The 14,751-nt window shown below is 59.7% G+C and overlaps 1 protein-coding gene across 1 annotated transcript in view; it reads left to right on the top strand.

The window, feature by feature from the left end:
- SND1 (staphylococcal nuclease and tudor domain containing 1) overlaps nt 1-14,751 on the top strand; it is a 128,811-nt gene that overhangs the window by 61,033 nt on the left and 53,027 nt on the right. The window contains exons 12-13 of the mRNA XM_080392791.1: nt 1,202-1,302; nt 12,211-12,321. Coding sequence (XP_080248917.1) covers nt 1,202-1,302; nt 12,211-12,321 — 212 coding nt within the window. The remainder of the gene's footprint in view (nt 1-1,201; nt 1,303-12,210; nt 12,322-14,751) is intronic.

Raw genomic sequence — 14,751 nt, 5'->3', positions numbered from 1 at the left:
AAGTGGGCCAGCGCTACCTTTCCAACCCCTCTGGGGAACTGCTGCTCTCCAGCAGGAACACTGACAGCTTTTCCAGCCCTCTGCCCTGCACCTGCTGGGACAAAGCCCCTGCTGCCGCATGGGTCTGGCACAAGCCTTCCATGACCTTCACTGGCCTGGTCACTGAACTTATGGGGACAAGAGAGCTGCGGGAGGTGGGGGTGGATATGGCAGCACGGCTCCCTGATCTGGCCCAAGGGTTCAGCTGTACCACAGAAGCCTGGTGCAGGATGGAAATGTTGGTTGTAACGGGCTCTGGGATGTGATGCCTGGGAGCTGCTGGGGGCCTGACGCCTGGGTGCTGTGGTGCAGGGAACCTGAGCCACAATCTCACCCATGAGCATTTCTGCACCATCAGCTTGTCCCCAGCCCTGGTGCAGTGGGAGATGCAGTTATCCAGCAGAAATTGGCCCCTACCCAGTGCAGACCCCCACCAGCTGATGTGCATAAATGCCACGGCTGCCCTGGTCTGCGGGAGGAGGGGAGCGTGGCGGTGCTTGTCCCTGGTACAGCTGAGTGCCAGCCAGGCGATGCAGTGGCATGGGGACAGCGCAACTCTGCGCTGGGTGCATGGCCGGGTTTCTGGGGCGCCCGAGGCTGCTCCCTGCCTCGCCAAAGCGTTTTGCAAACCGTCCTCTGCGTCCTGCTCGGTGCGATGCCGACAACACTGATCCCAGCTGACAGCCACGGCTTAGCAGGGAGCTGTGCTTTCATCTACCTGCAGGTACAGGCGAGCTCTCCTACCAGAGGCCAGAATGCGATTACCGGTAAACCAGGAAGCATCGGGGCTAGCTGCACACTTGGGATCCCTGCCGCAGCTCTCTGGCGTGCAGGGAGCTCACAGGCGTGCCTGGCAGGAGCCAGGGTATCCCCGGCAGAGCCAGGGCCTGTGCCAGGAACCCGGCACGGCAGCTTGTCCTCACCAGGAGGCTTTTGGTTTAACGTGCCCGGCCCTGGCTCACATGCTGGTGTGTCAGATGTTGTTTCTCTGGCAGCACCATCAGTGCCAGCAGCCGGCTGGTAAATGGCTCCTTTACCTGGGCAGGGGAGGTGGAAGGGATGGCCGGCCGATAGCAGGGGGGTTGGGCAGGGGGAGGGTGGGGGTGTGTGGGGAGCCCCCGGGCTGAATGACTCTAACCCCGTGTCTGTCTGCCTTGCCTAGGTGAACGTGACAGTGGACTACATCCGACCGGCCAGCAGCGCCACTGAGACTGTGCCTGCCTTCTCCGAGCGCACATGTGCCACCGTCTCCATCGGAGGAATGTAAGTGCAGCCCTGGGGAACCAGGCACGGCACTTGCCGGGGCTTCGTGGGGCTCTGTCGCGCACTGTGGGGACACTGGGGATGGAGGGTGGCTCATCCTCGCTGCAGGGCTGTGCGGTGCCAGCGGCCAGGAGCCTGCTGCCCGTGGCCCTGCAGGCCTGCACCCCCTGCACTTGCCGCCCCCAGTTGGGGTATGCTGGGCTGGAGGACCCCCTACCACAAGCCAGCCATGTGGCCAGTGTGTTGCTTTAGAGAACCATCTCTCTCTGCTGTATGTCCCCGGGATGCCTGTCCTTTCCCAAGGGATGTCGCCTCCTTGTGATGTGGTGCAGTGGTGTGGGCTCTTCTGGAGCAGCCCCTCACCAGCCCTGCCCACAGTTTCAGTGCCTGGGGCACGTTTGGTGGCTTTTCTCTGGGACACAGGGGTGCCAGACTACTCCGGCATAGATGTAGAGAGGTTGTGCTTGCAAGGCATGTGTCCAATGGCAGCAGCTCCGGGAGCTGTGCAGGGATGATTTGTCATAGGCCCTTTGGTTTCTTTCTTTTTTTTTTTTCCCCCGTAGCAGCTATTTTGGAAAGCAACCAAAGTGCTGCAGTGCTGCGCTTTTCTTCCCCTTAATCCAAGGTCTGGGAAAGCTGCGGAGCATCGCGCTGCACAGGGGGAATGTGGCTTCAATGTGGCCTGGGAAGCCAGAAAGCTCCCTGTCACCCTGCTCCAGTGTAATTAAGACACTCGTGAAGTGACCTTCGGTGATGCTTATCTCAGGAGCGGATTTAATTTCCACTCCAGTGGAAAAGGAGATCCAGCCTTGCCCGTGCCAGGGCTAGATCTCTGCTAGGATCCGCGCTTGCTGCCAGACCATGCCAGGCTGCTGCTCCCGGGATGAAAACCACGACAGCAGGAGTCTGAAGGGCTTTCCTGGACAGAGATGCTGGGCATGGTGGAGCCCAGTGGAGCAGCCCTGCTCTCCTGCGCTGCCTGCACTAGCTTTAAACCCACCTGGTTTATTCAGTGGGGCTTTAACTGCGCCCCTGAGGAGCCAACTCTCCAGCCAAGGATGTCTCTCTAGGTTTTTGGAAGGGACAGCTGTGTCTTTGGGACTGTTTGAAGGAAGATGAGGTCTTGGGGCACTGGTGATGAACGAGGAGGGGAGCGTGTGGTGCAAAACCCCTCGGTCTCTCCCCCTGCCCGGTGGCTGCAGGGCTGCCAGCCCTGGGATGCTTCCAGCAGTGCTTATGCCGTGCCGAGCACGGTGGAGGGGCAGGATTTCCCATCTCAGGAGCATCTCGCCAAGCACTGCCTCCTGCTCTTAGTGTCTCCAGCTGCAAATTGCTTTCAAATAGCTCCTGAGTCGCATCCCTGTTTTGGGAGGAAACCTGATGTGAATTTGCAGGGCCACTGCTCACGTTGACTTCATTGCCATAATCAGACATCAGTGGAGTGAGCCAAGCGAGTGCTGTGAGCTCTCACCGAGGTCTCTGTGGTGTGTGAGCCCCCCGGGCATGGCACAGGGCAGCCCCCTTGCTCCCGTCTGCCCCTGGCCCTGCCGTGGCAGTGCAGTTGGGTGCTGGGCACGGGGTCGCTTGGCTGCTGCGGCCCCTCACGAAAGCGTGGGCGTAACAGAGCAGGGTCTGTGCCGTCCAGCCCACGCCGCACTGGGGACAGAGCAGGGAAGAAAGCCTGGCTTGTCCGCCTGCATCTGGACTGGGCTGAGCCTGCTTGACAGGCTGAGCACGCCGGCAACTCGCCGGGGCGGGCAGCCTGGGCAGGGTGCTAACCCCTGCCTGGCTTTTGGAGCATTCAGGCCCCTGGTTTCTGCCTAGCTCTCGTTGCTCTTGGTGCAGGCAGCTGGCTGCCCTGCAGCCCCCTGCCCGTGCTGCCAGCAGGGCAGGCCGAAGGGGGGCTGGGCCAGCCATCAGCTGCACGCCCGGGGTGGCACCTCGCCCTCCCCAGCATGGCAGGGGGGTGATGTCCACCTCTGGCAGTGGGCAGGGGACTGTTCCCCACCCAGAGCATCTGCTTTCCTCAGGGTGCTGGGCCCCTGCCTGGCATGCAGGCAGCCCCTGCTTCTAGCTCCAAGCACCGTGAACTTGAACAGGAGCACAAACCTAGCTTCACCTGCCCACATCCCTGCCCGTATCCCTGCTTGATCCCTGGCTGCGGTGCCTGACTTGGTGTCTCCCGCAGAGGAGCTTCAAGCTGGCAGCGCCAGCCGCCTTCGCAGGCTCCATTGTGCTTCTCCTTTCCAGCTCCCTGACAGTTTTAGCTGGATCTGAGTGCCAGTGCTGCTGCCTGGCCAGGCTCTGCCCAGTGCCTGCATGCCGCAGCCCTCCCCATCCCACTCCACTGGCACCTGGTGTGCCGTGTGCCTTGTCAGTGTTTACTGCTGCTGCTGGTGCTGCTGCTCCTGGCTGGTGCTTTCCTGCTGAGCACAGGTAAGGCCAGAGGTTCGTGCTCAGCTGTCATAGTAAAGCCATGCTGACATGGAAGACAGGGCAAAGGGGCCATGGCCAGCAGAGAAGGCAACTGCCAGAACGTGAGGGGCCACACTGGCACCTCCTGTGCTGGTCTGCGCTCACAGGGATGGCTTATCCCACTACGGGTGCTGTTGGGAGGGTGCCTGTGCACCCCAGGTGTGATTAATGCAGAGGCACCCTCAGGTGCCTGAGGGACTGGGGGATGATGGGGCAGGTCTGCTGCAACCTGAGATGCATGTGAAGGCTCTGGATTCACACCAGTCTTTGGTCTTTGGGAAGCCTGTGACTTCTCACAGCATCCCACAGCATCCCAGAATATCCCAGAGCATCCCACAGCCTTCTATGGCACCCCACAGCATCCTGAAATGCCCTGCAGCATCCCGCAGCATCCATGACATCCAGCAGCATCCCACAGTGTCCCACAGCATCTCAGCGCACCCGGCTGCATCCTGTGGCTCGTGAACAGCGGGCACAGCGGGTGCTGCCTGTGGGTCAGGGTAGGAGCCCCAGAGTGCCTTGCTAGGGGGCTCAGTTCCCCCAGGGAACACACTGGGACGCAGGAAGGGGATGCTGTCCCCAAACCACCAACGAGGCTGTAACTGGGGAGCAGGGGCTGCCAGCTGTGCAGGCACCCCACAATCGGCTCCCTGTCCCCACAGCCCTTCCCCCAGGGGACTCAGAGGCTGCCATGATGCAAATTGCACAAATTCTTGGAAGAAAAAGCAAAAAATCATTAAAAACAAATGTAAGGAAAGCCCTGAGCTGTAAATCCATGCGAGTGCAAGGGGATACTTGCCCTGCAGGCAGCAGGACTGGGCTAATTTGGCACAAACAGTGAGTTTTGGTGGTGCTGCCTCTGAGCATGGCTGGGGGAGCTTGCATGGGGATGCTTTTGGCACTGCCAGTCTGTGCTAGGCAGTGAGAACTGGAGAGGTTTCGGTGGGTGAAAATGCCGATCAAAAACTTTCTTTTTGGATTTTCGGGTGGGGGAAGCTGTGAAATGAGTTGTGGGGGGGAAGCTTGCAAATAGCCATTTTTTACTCTTCCGTTCTTTAAGTGGCAAAAAATGTACTTCATGGCCTAATAAGATTTTTTTCCACAGCAAAGAGCTTTTCATCTGTGTTTTCATATTCCCATTCTTTAATCTGGGCTTAACTGGGGGATGCATCTTCCCTCTGTGCAGCAGCTCCAGCTCCTCTCCCCTGATGCTTTTATTTGAAGTGGGGCAGGGGGGCTGTGGTTGCCCCCCCCCGTCCCCTGTGCAGGGGCTGCAGGGAGGAGAGCAGGGAGCAGGGCTGGAGCATGATATTTAATTCACGTCAGGAAATGTCTTCTTTAAGCTGTTATTCCTGCTCCCCTCTTCTTGTCCTCCTTCTAGCAGCAGGAGGGGGCTTGGTTCGGCTGCAGTGCATCATGGTGCTTCCGTCATGCTTTTCTGGGTGTCCAGCACCCAGTTGAGTGCCAGGATCAGCCCCCATAAGCAGTGCTGGGATTTCTGAGCCTTAAAAGCTCTAAACCTGGAAAGAATTTGGGATCCTCCCAGGATCTGCAGCCTCGGGGGGTGGGTTTTGCAATCAGAAGCAGCAGGATTTCGTGGCCGGGGTTGTTAGCAATGCTGGGATGCTTGCTCAGCTCTGCAAGTTCCAGCAGCTGCTCGCAGAGCATCCAGCCTCTCCAGTGGCCCAGGGAGGGTGACAAGGGGCCACTTTTTCACTCCCCTTTCCACGAATGATATAGGAGTATCCAAGGAAGCTGCTCAGAGTTGGGATCAAAGCATAGGAGGGTGGTTTCAGCAGGGGTGTGTGGTTCAATGCAATGCATGGCACTGCTTCCCCTGGCTGGGTGCTGGGGTTCAGGGGCTGCTGGGAGCTGGAAGCAGCTTGCCCAAAGTGGCCAGCAGCATGGGCTTCTCCTGCTCCGTGCCTCTGCTGGGAGCAGGGCCCTGGGCAAGCTGCTCCAACCCACTCCACCTTCTCCACTATCCTGGTGCTCAGAGGCTTTGCAGCATCATGGCCATGCAGGTCCCCCAGCCATGGGTGAAAGGTCTGGGTGCTTGCAGGGGCAGGCAGGGAGCTGCTCACATGAGGATGCACAGGGACGGCCACCTGCCTCAGGGTGCAGGATGGGGTCCTGCTGCAGGATGGGCACCCACTGCAGGGTGAAGGGTGGGCATCCACTGCAGCCACCTGAGGAGCATGACCTGAGCCCTTGAGAGCATTTTGTGCAGGATCCAGGCGTGGAGGCGATGCCCTGAGCTGGGGGGATACTAGGCACTGTAGATGTTTCCCCGCCTGGTGCAGCCCTAGCGCTTTTCACCGTACAGTGGATGGTGCTCAGCTCACCAAAGCCCAAGGCACTCCGCTTTGGATGTCCAAGCATTTCCAAGATGTGCATTTCCATACGCTCGCTCCCATCTCTCTGAGCCCCCTAAGAGCACTCAGATGCCTCTGCAGGGCCAGACTCTGCCCTTTCTCCAGGCCAGGGTCATGAAGGCTGCCTGCCGAGGGGCTGCAGCATTCCTTGCCCGTGCAGGGTCAGGATCATGTGAGCACCGTGAAGAAGAGGCAGGATGGAGGGCTGGTTGCAGCCGTGGGGGTGGGCAGGGGGTTGCTCTTCCTCCCTGTGTGCCTCTCCTCACCCAAAAAGCCGTGTGATGATGCTGACTTTCTGCAAAGTGCTCCTGGGCACTGCTGTGGAGCTTGGGAAAGGACCCAGCCAAGCAATGGAGCCAGGACTGGGTGTCCGGGAGGTAAACGTCTTTGCAAAACAGAGGGGTCAGGTTAGGGGACCACTGGTGCTGTGTGATGCCAGTGGCCACACTGCCAGCTCCACACTGTCCCCAGGGTGGGCTGGCAGCCAAAAGCCATGGGATGCATGCTTTCGCCTCCACAGAGAAACCCAGCCTGGCTTTTCAGGGCGAGGGGCAGCTGCAAGCCGGGGGTGGTTCGTTGCCAGCCGTGCCAGGGGAGCCGATGGCGTGGTGCGGGGGTTTGAACCCCACTGGGGTCCCGCGGGGCCGGAGCTGTGACCGCCTGCCAGCACTTTGCTGTTTGCAGCGGAGCCATGTGCGCAGCAAGCTACCTGCGTGGGCCGCGGTGCCAGGGTAAAGCTGGGCTGGCGCCCAGGAGCTGTGTAGGTTTTTGCAGCCTGAGCCCCTGGAAAAGGACCAGATTTCACTGCTGCTTTGCAAGCTGCTCCCTCCTACAGGGAGGAGGTGTCTGCCGCCAGCCTGGTCCCTGGGAGTTCAGCCGTGAGGATGAGCTGTGTGAGGCTGCTGGTGGCTAGCGGACGGCTGGCAGGGCTCGGTGCCTGCCCTGATGCTGGCAGGGACCTGGCGGGGCAGGGAGGCTGCAAGCACCAGGACTTGGAGTTAAGTCACGGTGCAACCGTGTGCTGCCGTCCCAGCTCCCCCAGCCTCGGTGCAATATGGTCAGTCCTGGGGAGGCAATTTCTACCCGGTACTGTCGCTTCTGCAGGCCGTCACTCCAGTCGTGCAGGAGGCTGCTGGTCACTGCAGTGCATGGCAGGGGTTTGCTCCCAGTCACTCTCCTTGGGACTCACTCTCCTTGGGACTGAAGTGCCTTCTGTGGGCACCAGCACTGAGATGGCCTGAACCAGCTGGGTCTCCCGGTTGCACTGTAGGGTGGAAGGATGTTGTGCTCAGCACCGCAAAGCACCATCCCGCAGTTCTGTTGCTGCAGAAGCTGGCCTGGGTGGATGGGGCTGAGCACTGCCAGGTGGGAAGGGCTGTGGGGAGCTCCATGCCCTCCCTGGGGCTATCCGTTCTCCCCAAAGCGCTGGTGGCTGTTGCAGGCTGCAGCTGGCTCCAGGCTGAGCCATTCGCCTTTTCTGAGACCGGCCCTTTCCCCCTGCCTACAGCACAGCAGACCTAGCACTTTTCCAGCTCCTGCCTCAGCTGCATCCAGTCTGATTGTTGCATGTTTTCCCGGGGTGAGCTCCCCGGCCAGATCAGGGCAAGCCCCAGCCGTTTGGCTGCCGCTGAGTGCAGACCGAGGTGGTGGGAAGATCTCGCCGATGCTGCGTGGCTGCCAGGAAACTGCAGGCAACAGGCACCGATCGCGTTTTACACCCAGGGGAGGAGGAGATGCTCCCTCTCTTATCTTGCCAGTGTGTGCTGGAACTGAGCTGCTTTTGCATGCACCGAGGAGGAGCTGGCATCCTTCGAGGAGCCAGGCTCAGTGTGTCAGGGGGACGCGAGCGCCGTGCCAGCCTGCTCCCATGCCAGGAGAGGCTCGCTGAACACCCTGCGAGGGTTCAGAGAGGTGCAGAGCCACCGGTCCCTTACGATGGGTGGCCTGTGCTGGGGAGTGGGTGCAGTGGATGTGGGAGACCTCTGCAGCAGATGACCCCCAGAGTGCCATCGGTGCCTGCCCACTACCTGGCTGTCGCGGCCCATTTTCTTCAGGATGGTGGGTTTGGTTAGAAATTGCACAAGTTTGCATAATGCTGCTTAAAAACCTCATCCTTGATTGATTTAGCCAAAATTCCCAAATAAAGTCCCATCAGCATCGCCCCAATACACTCCCATCCACCGCAGTGAGGAGGATGAGGCGTGGATGAAAGGGCAGAGCACAGCGGGCACAGCTCTCCCCGTTCAGAGGCTCAGCTAACCCACTCCAAAATTGGGATTCGTTTCCTTCTAATCAGTCTGTGATACATGACAGGCTCACCCAGCACTCTGGTTGCAGAGGTGGTTTAACATTAGATTTTTAATGATCCCTCCATTAATCCCAGTATTCTGGGTTTTAATACGTGCTGCCCTTTGACCGTTGGAAATGATGAAAACTTTGATTTCATGCATATTGGATACTTCTGGAGTCTAGAGCCAGGAATAGCTGCTTATCCATGCTGAGCGGAGGGGATTCAAGTGCTGGGGGATGGGGTGGGGTGGGCACGGATGGCTGGGATGGGGAATGGGATGCAGCTGGGATGGGGTGTGGGATGTGGCTGGAATGCAGAGTGGGATGTGGCTGGAACAAGGAGAGGGATGTGGCTGGGATGGAAAGTGGGATGCGGCTGGGACAAGGTGCGGGATGTGGCTGGCATGGGGAGCAGGATACAGGGCTCCAGGCTGGGTGGATGCATGGGGAGGGGGATGATGGCCCCTGGAGGGACAGGACATAAGCTCTGTCCTCCCCCATCCTCTTCTCCAGCAGGTGCACGTGAGAGCCCAAGTTATGCTGCACAGGGCAGCAGGCCACAGGGAGGGTGCCCTTGCCCCGGGGGTGGAGTGCAGGCAGCTACTCTCCTCCCCATCACCCCACAAGGCAGAGCTCCCAAGTGCCTCTGACCCTGCTGGGCCCATCTGGGGTCTCGGGTTAAAGAGGGTGGAGGCAGGTCCTGGGGGTCTTTCTGGCATCCCCCGTGCCCTGATGGGGTTCCAGCCAGGCTGGCGGCAGGTTGTGCCCGCCTGGGACCTGCTGCAAGCACTGTGTCACGCTGGGTAGCTGATGTGCTCGCTCTGGGTTTTGGCATTCCTGCAGTGGAGGTGGCTTTTCCTTCCACTGGAGGAGCACAAACCGGGGCGAGAGCTGGACCTGGGCTGTGGGACCCACTGCCCAGGGGAAGGGAGGTCTGGCCACGCAGCATGGACAGTGCTGGGGCAGGCAGGGGCTACCTCCCCGAGGATCGAACCACACAGGGTTCGATAACCCTTCATTAGGCTAATTCTCCTTCACAGGTGACACAGGGGTCTGTGGTGGAGCAGAAGCATTTGTGGGGGGAAGGCTGGTACCTGGTGCTGGAGTGGCACAGCACCCCAGCACAACTGCTTGGGACAGGGAAACTGAGGCAGCCAGACACTGGCGTCCCCACAAGCTCTGCAGCCGCTCGGCACCTTCCGTTTGCTCTCAGTCCCTGTCAGCCATGGGAACGTCATCTCTGAAACCTTAATGGGAGCTGGGCTGTGGTAGCGTGGGAGTGGAGGCTCAGTGGCCCCACACTGTGGGTGCAGCCCCCGGGGGAGGTGATGCTGACAGCAAGGAGGGGTCCCTGCACTGCGGCTGATGCTCAGGGCAGGCAGCAGCCAGGATCAGCACCTTTTCAGTCCAAATCGCTGTTTTCTGTCGCCTCTTGCAGAGCCTGCTGGCCACCAAAAAGCCAGGGGGAGTGTGGCCGCGCTCCCCGTGGGCAGCCCCAGCCCATCCTGGCTCCTTTAGGACCCAGCAACACAGTGGGAGCAAATGCTGGCAGTTTTGCCTGCCTTATAAAAAGCCATAACCATGATATTGCTGAATAAATGAAGCCATCAAACAGAGGTGGCAACAAGATTACAAGACTTCATGAGTGCTGGGGGCAGAATAAAATTGTCCGTTTAGCTAACACAGTTGTTTCCTGATGCTTTCCATGTTAAGTTTTAATCTCCTTCGCTCTTCCCAGATCCTGCCCCCCCGCTCCTCTTGCTCTCTTCCCTGGAATGGGGCTGGAGTGATGGATGGGGACAGAGCTGCCCAGCTGGTGCAGGGTACAGGCAGGCAGAGCTGGGTGTCCCCTTCTCTGGAGGCTGTAAACTGGGGGGCTGATGGAGACCCCCAGCCTGGATCCAACCAGGCTTTGCATGATTGTGGAAATCCCATCAGGGCTGGAGAGCCGCTGCCTGTTCCCAAGCCCCGGGTTGGGAACATGGGACCTGAAGAGGTGTCCCAGGCTGTCTGCCTGTGCTTGGGTGGGATGTGACCATACGGGAAGGAGCCGTCCTGCCCAGGGCTGCTGACCATTGCTGTTCAGGGCTGGTCCCTGCACTGGGTCAGGCTGGGGATGTGTTGCAGATGTGCTGCCCTGGGGGTGCAGCAGCAGCTCCCCTACACGGAGATGGGATGGAGGGGGCATTTCTGGGCACAGCACCCGCAGCAGGGGTCATGTGGGCGGTTCTCCTCAGTGTGCTGATCACCAGCATCTCTGGCCTCAGGTTCACTTGGGTGTCCACCCTGGCGTGTGTTAGACAAAACTCTCATGGTGATGCGTGTCACTGCTCACCCAGTGAGTGATGCTCGAGGCTGTGGGACAGCGCAAAGAGACAGTGGCAAGCGGGGAGCATAGTTGAGACGGGCTGCCCAGTACATCCTGCAGCTCCTCACATCTGGGCTGCAGATGCCTGGGGGGCTGCAAACTCCATCCCGACTAAGCTCCCTCCAGCAGCATCCTCGGCTGCTCGTCCCAGCATGGGGGAGCCAGGGCATGGTGTCCTCACCAGCAGAGCCGGGCTGGCACTGAGCTGCTGGGGAGGTCTGCATCTGCCACCGGCCTTCAGCAGGCAGGACCCCAGCAGGCACCTCTTGCAGATTTGCACAATTTTGGGGTGCTACTGCCTCTCACCTCTGAGTCACCCCCTTAGTGTCACAGGGGACCAGGGCTGGCATCCCCACAGCTTGTCCCTAACAGGGTCACCTCCTGCCCATTGCCATCAGGCTGTGACCCGCTGCTGCCGAGGCATGTGGAGACCCAGGGATGGAGCCTCACACATAGCTCAGCCCAGCCCCATTGACGTTCCTTGTTGGGGCAGACCGCGGTGTTGGGGGGGCTTCTGGCATGCTGCGGGTGCCACCAGCCCTGCACTCACCTCCCCCCGGCACAGCCTCCTGTTCGTGCCCAAAATAGCTGTAGGTGCTTATTCCTGGTTGCTTGGCATTTCGAGCGCTACCACTGCAGCTGCCTCCTGCTGCAGCTTATTTCCTCGTTTACGAATCCTTATTTTTTTTCCCCCCTGCTCCGAGACAAGACCTATTTTCAGCTCCCGGTGATGGCTCTGCCCTTCCCCCTCTCCAGGGTAGGGTGTGCTCCCAGGGCTTGCGAATGGATCAGCCCCCCCCATATATATATACATATATATATATATATATGCTTTTTTTTTTACAGTAGTGAATTAGCGGTCCATGCCCTGCCTGTGTAATTGGAGGAGAATTACAGATGCGCTCAGTGAAGTAGAATTTATGAATTTGTTTAAAGCAGCAGAGTGTAATGGCAGCCAATTTACTGCACCGCCTCAGCACACGGTGCCCGTTGGCAGCCGTCCCCCAAGCCCAGCCAGTGCCGACCTCCCCTCTCCGGTGAGGGGATGGCAGGGATAAAAAAGCCATAGGAAGGGAAAATCAAGGAGGAGGTTCCCGCAGCCTGACCCCTCTGTTCTTGGGGGTGGTGCGGGCCTTTTGGGGTGCTGCCAAGAGATGCCCCACCGTGGCAGCTTGGCTTCTGCATGCTCACGCGGGGACCCCTCAGCCATGCCCGGAATTCCCTGTTAATTGTGAGATGTTGCTCTAAGCACCTTCCCTCGGCCAGCGGTATGAAATGGGGTGGGGGGTCTCCTTGTCCACCTCCAGTTGGTTTGACCCCCTCTGGTGTCAGGGTCCGGTGCAGATGAGCCACTCTGCCCCGCCAGGCCCGTGCTGAACCCCCTGCTTTTCTCTCTTGCAGCAACATTGCCGAAGCGCTGGTGAGCAAGGGCCTGGCTACCGTCATCCGCTACCGGCAAGACGACGACCAAAGATCCTCACACTATGACGAGCTCTTAGCAGCAGAGGCTCGGTGAGTGCCATGCCAGCGTGACACCACAGGGTGCCCGTGCTGCCTCTCAGGGTGTCTCCAAGGGAGGTGCAGAGCTGCACCACACCCCCCACCCCTTCCCATCCCTGCTGTGTCCCTGTCAATCCATCTGGCCCCGCTGCTTGGGCTGACCTCCCTGCCCCGCATCCCTCACAGCTGGGGCAAGCATCCTTCCCCTCCACAGGCAGTCCTGGCTCTGTGAGATCTCCAGCTTCCCCGCCAGACCCACCCCCAGCAGCCAAAATCATCCCTGAGCCCATCTGTGTGTTCCTCCCCCTTCGCCCGATCTCCTCCATGCTGCTGGTGCGGCACTGGTGCCGCAGACGGGCTCAGCATCGGTGCTGGCAGAGGGCCAGGCGTGCCATGAGTCAGTGGGAAGCATCGGGCTGCTTGGCAGGTTCTCCATGTTAATGCCAGAGCTGCCGGTAGGCAGCTGAAGGCAGATAACATTTGCAAAACGCCTGGGAGGTTGTTTGGAGTCTCACGGCCCATTGCGTGCATCACATCGGGGTTCAAAGGGCCCCGCTGCACTCCTCAGGGCAGCAAGCCCAGCAGAATGCCGCCACAGCCTTCCTGCCCCGGCCTGTCTGCCAGAGTAGTAATTGCATTTAAACCCTGTGACGTCTGAGCCAATCCGAAGGACTTGAGACACATTCTGGCCTCCCGTAATTAGGTTGAGGTTATCATGGTGAGAAAAATGCATGTGGATGCTTCCCCACACCGCGTCCTCGGTGGAGGCGGCAGAACCGCTGATGCAGGCAGGGGCGTGCTGCCTTCTCCACCAGCTGGGAGGAGCGGAAAGGGCTGTGTGTTCTGCCTGAGCGGGCAGCCTTGCCAGCTCTGCTGCCTGCGCCTCACGTGCGGGCCACATCGCACCCGAGCAGGTGACGCTGGTGCCCACAGCCGGCCCGTGCTTGTACATCGCTGAGGTGGGTGCAAAGCGCAAAATGTTGCCTTCCTCAGTCAGCACCCACCTTCCCGAGCTGCGGGCCTGGGACGCGCAGCGTGGGTGTGCCTGTCCCAGGTGTGCACAGCTGAGGTTGCATGGTCCAGGCATGTGTGATCCAGCTGTGCACAGTCCAGATTTGCATGGTCCAGGCATGCACGGTCCAGCTTTTCACAGTCCAGGTGTGCATGGTCCAGGTGTGCATGGTCAAGAATGCATAGTCAACATTACATGGTCCAGGTGTGCGTGGTCCAGGTGTGTGCATGGTCCAGCTGTGCACAGCCCAGGCACATGTGATCCAGCTGTGCACAGTCCAGGCATGTGTGATCCAGCTGTGCACAGTCCAGGCATGCATGGCCCAGGCACACATGATCCAGCTGTGCACAGTCCAGATTTGCATGCTCAAGACATGCATGGTCCAGCTTTTCACAGTCCAGGTGTGCTTGGTACAGGTGTGCATGGTCGAGGATGCATGGTCAATGTTGCATGGTCCAGATGTGCATGGTCCAAGTGTGCATGGTACAGGTGTGTGTGATCCAGCTTTGCATGGTCCAGCTGTTCATGGCCCAGGCATGTTTTATCCAGCTGTGCACAGTCCAGGGTGCATGGCCCAGGTACATGTGATCCAACTGTGTACAACCCAGACACGCACAGTCCAGGTGTGCATGGTCAAGGTTGCACAGTCCACTTGTGCACAATCCAGGCATGCACGGTCCAAGTGTGCATGGTCCAGGTGTGTGTGATCCAGCTTTGCACAGTGCAGGCGTGCACAATCCAGGTGTGCGTAGTTCAGGAGTGCACGGTCCAGCTGTGCACAGTTCTGATGTGCATGGCCCAGGCACGTGTGATCCAGGTGTGCATGATTCAGATGTGCACAGCCCAGGGATGCACAGTCCAGCTCCCTGCAGGAGGTGATCACATCATCCAACCCCATTTGCAGCCCAGTGCCACCTGCACCAGAGCTGGGTCCCCCTGCCCCACACCTCCGCACGGACAGCTGTGCCCGAGCCTTGCAGCCCTGTGGGGAGAAGCCCAACAGCAAGTCTGGCGCTGGCTGCAGCCCGTGTGTCCCCTGTCCTTGTCCCTCAGCCCATCCTCCCTTATGGCTGCATGAGGAAGAGACCTGCCACTGCTGCTGTGCCCCCGTGGGTGCTGGCCTTGCTCCGGCTGCACCGGAGGCAGCTGCATGGCTGGACCCAGTGGGACGGTGGGATTTCAGCTCATCCTTGGCAGCAGCTGATGGTGCTGTGCCGACAGCAGGGGAGAGCAGCTTTGAGGGGGTTGCGGCGTGGTTTCTGCCAGCCCGCTGTGCAAGACTGTGCTCAGTTTTACTGCAAGCCTCTCGCTTGTGAGGGGGAAGGTTGATAAATGGGCTCTCGCACTTCCTCTCCCCCTCCAGCCCCATGCAGTGTTGGATCAGTGGTCGGCAGATTGCTTGGGGCCCCATTGCTGAGCGACAGGGATGT

This window comes from Falco punctatus (assembly GCF_963210335.1).
Source record: "Falco punctatus genome assembly, chromosome: 6".
NCBI classification, from domain to species: Eukaryota; Metazoa; Chordata; class Aves; order Falconiformes; family Falconidae; genus Falco; species Falco punctatus.
Note: the sequence above shows the minus strand (reverse complement) of the source record. Positions and strands in the feature narration are given on the sequence as shown.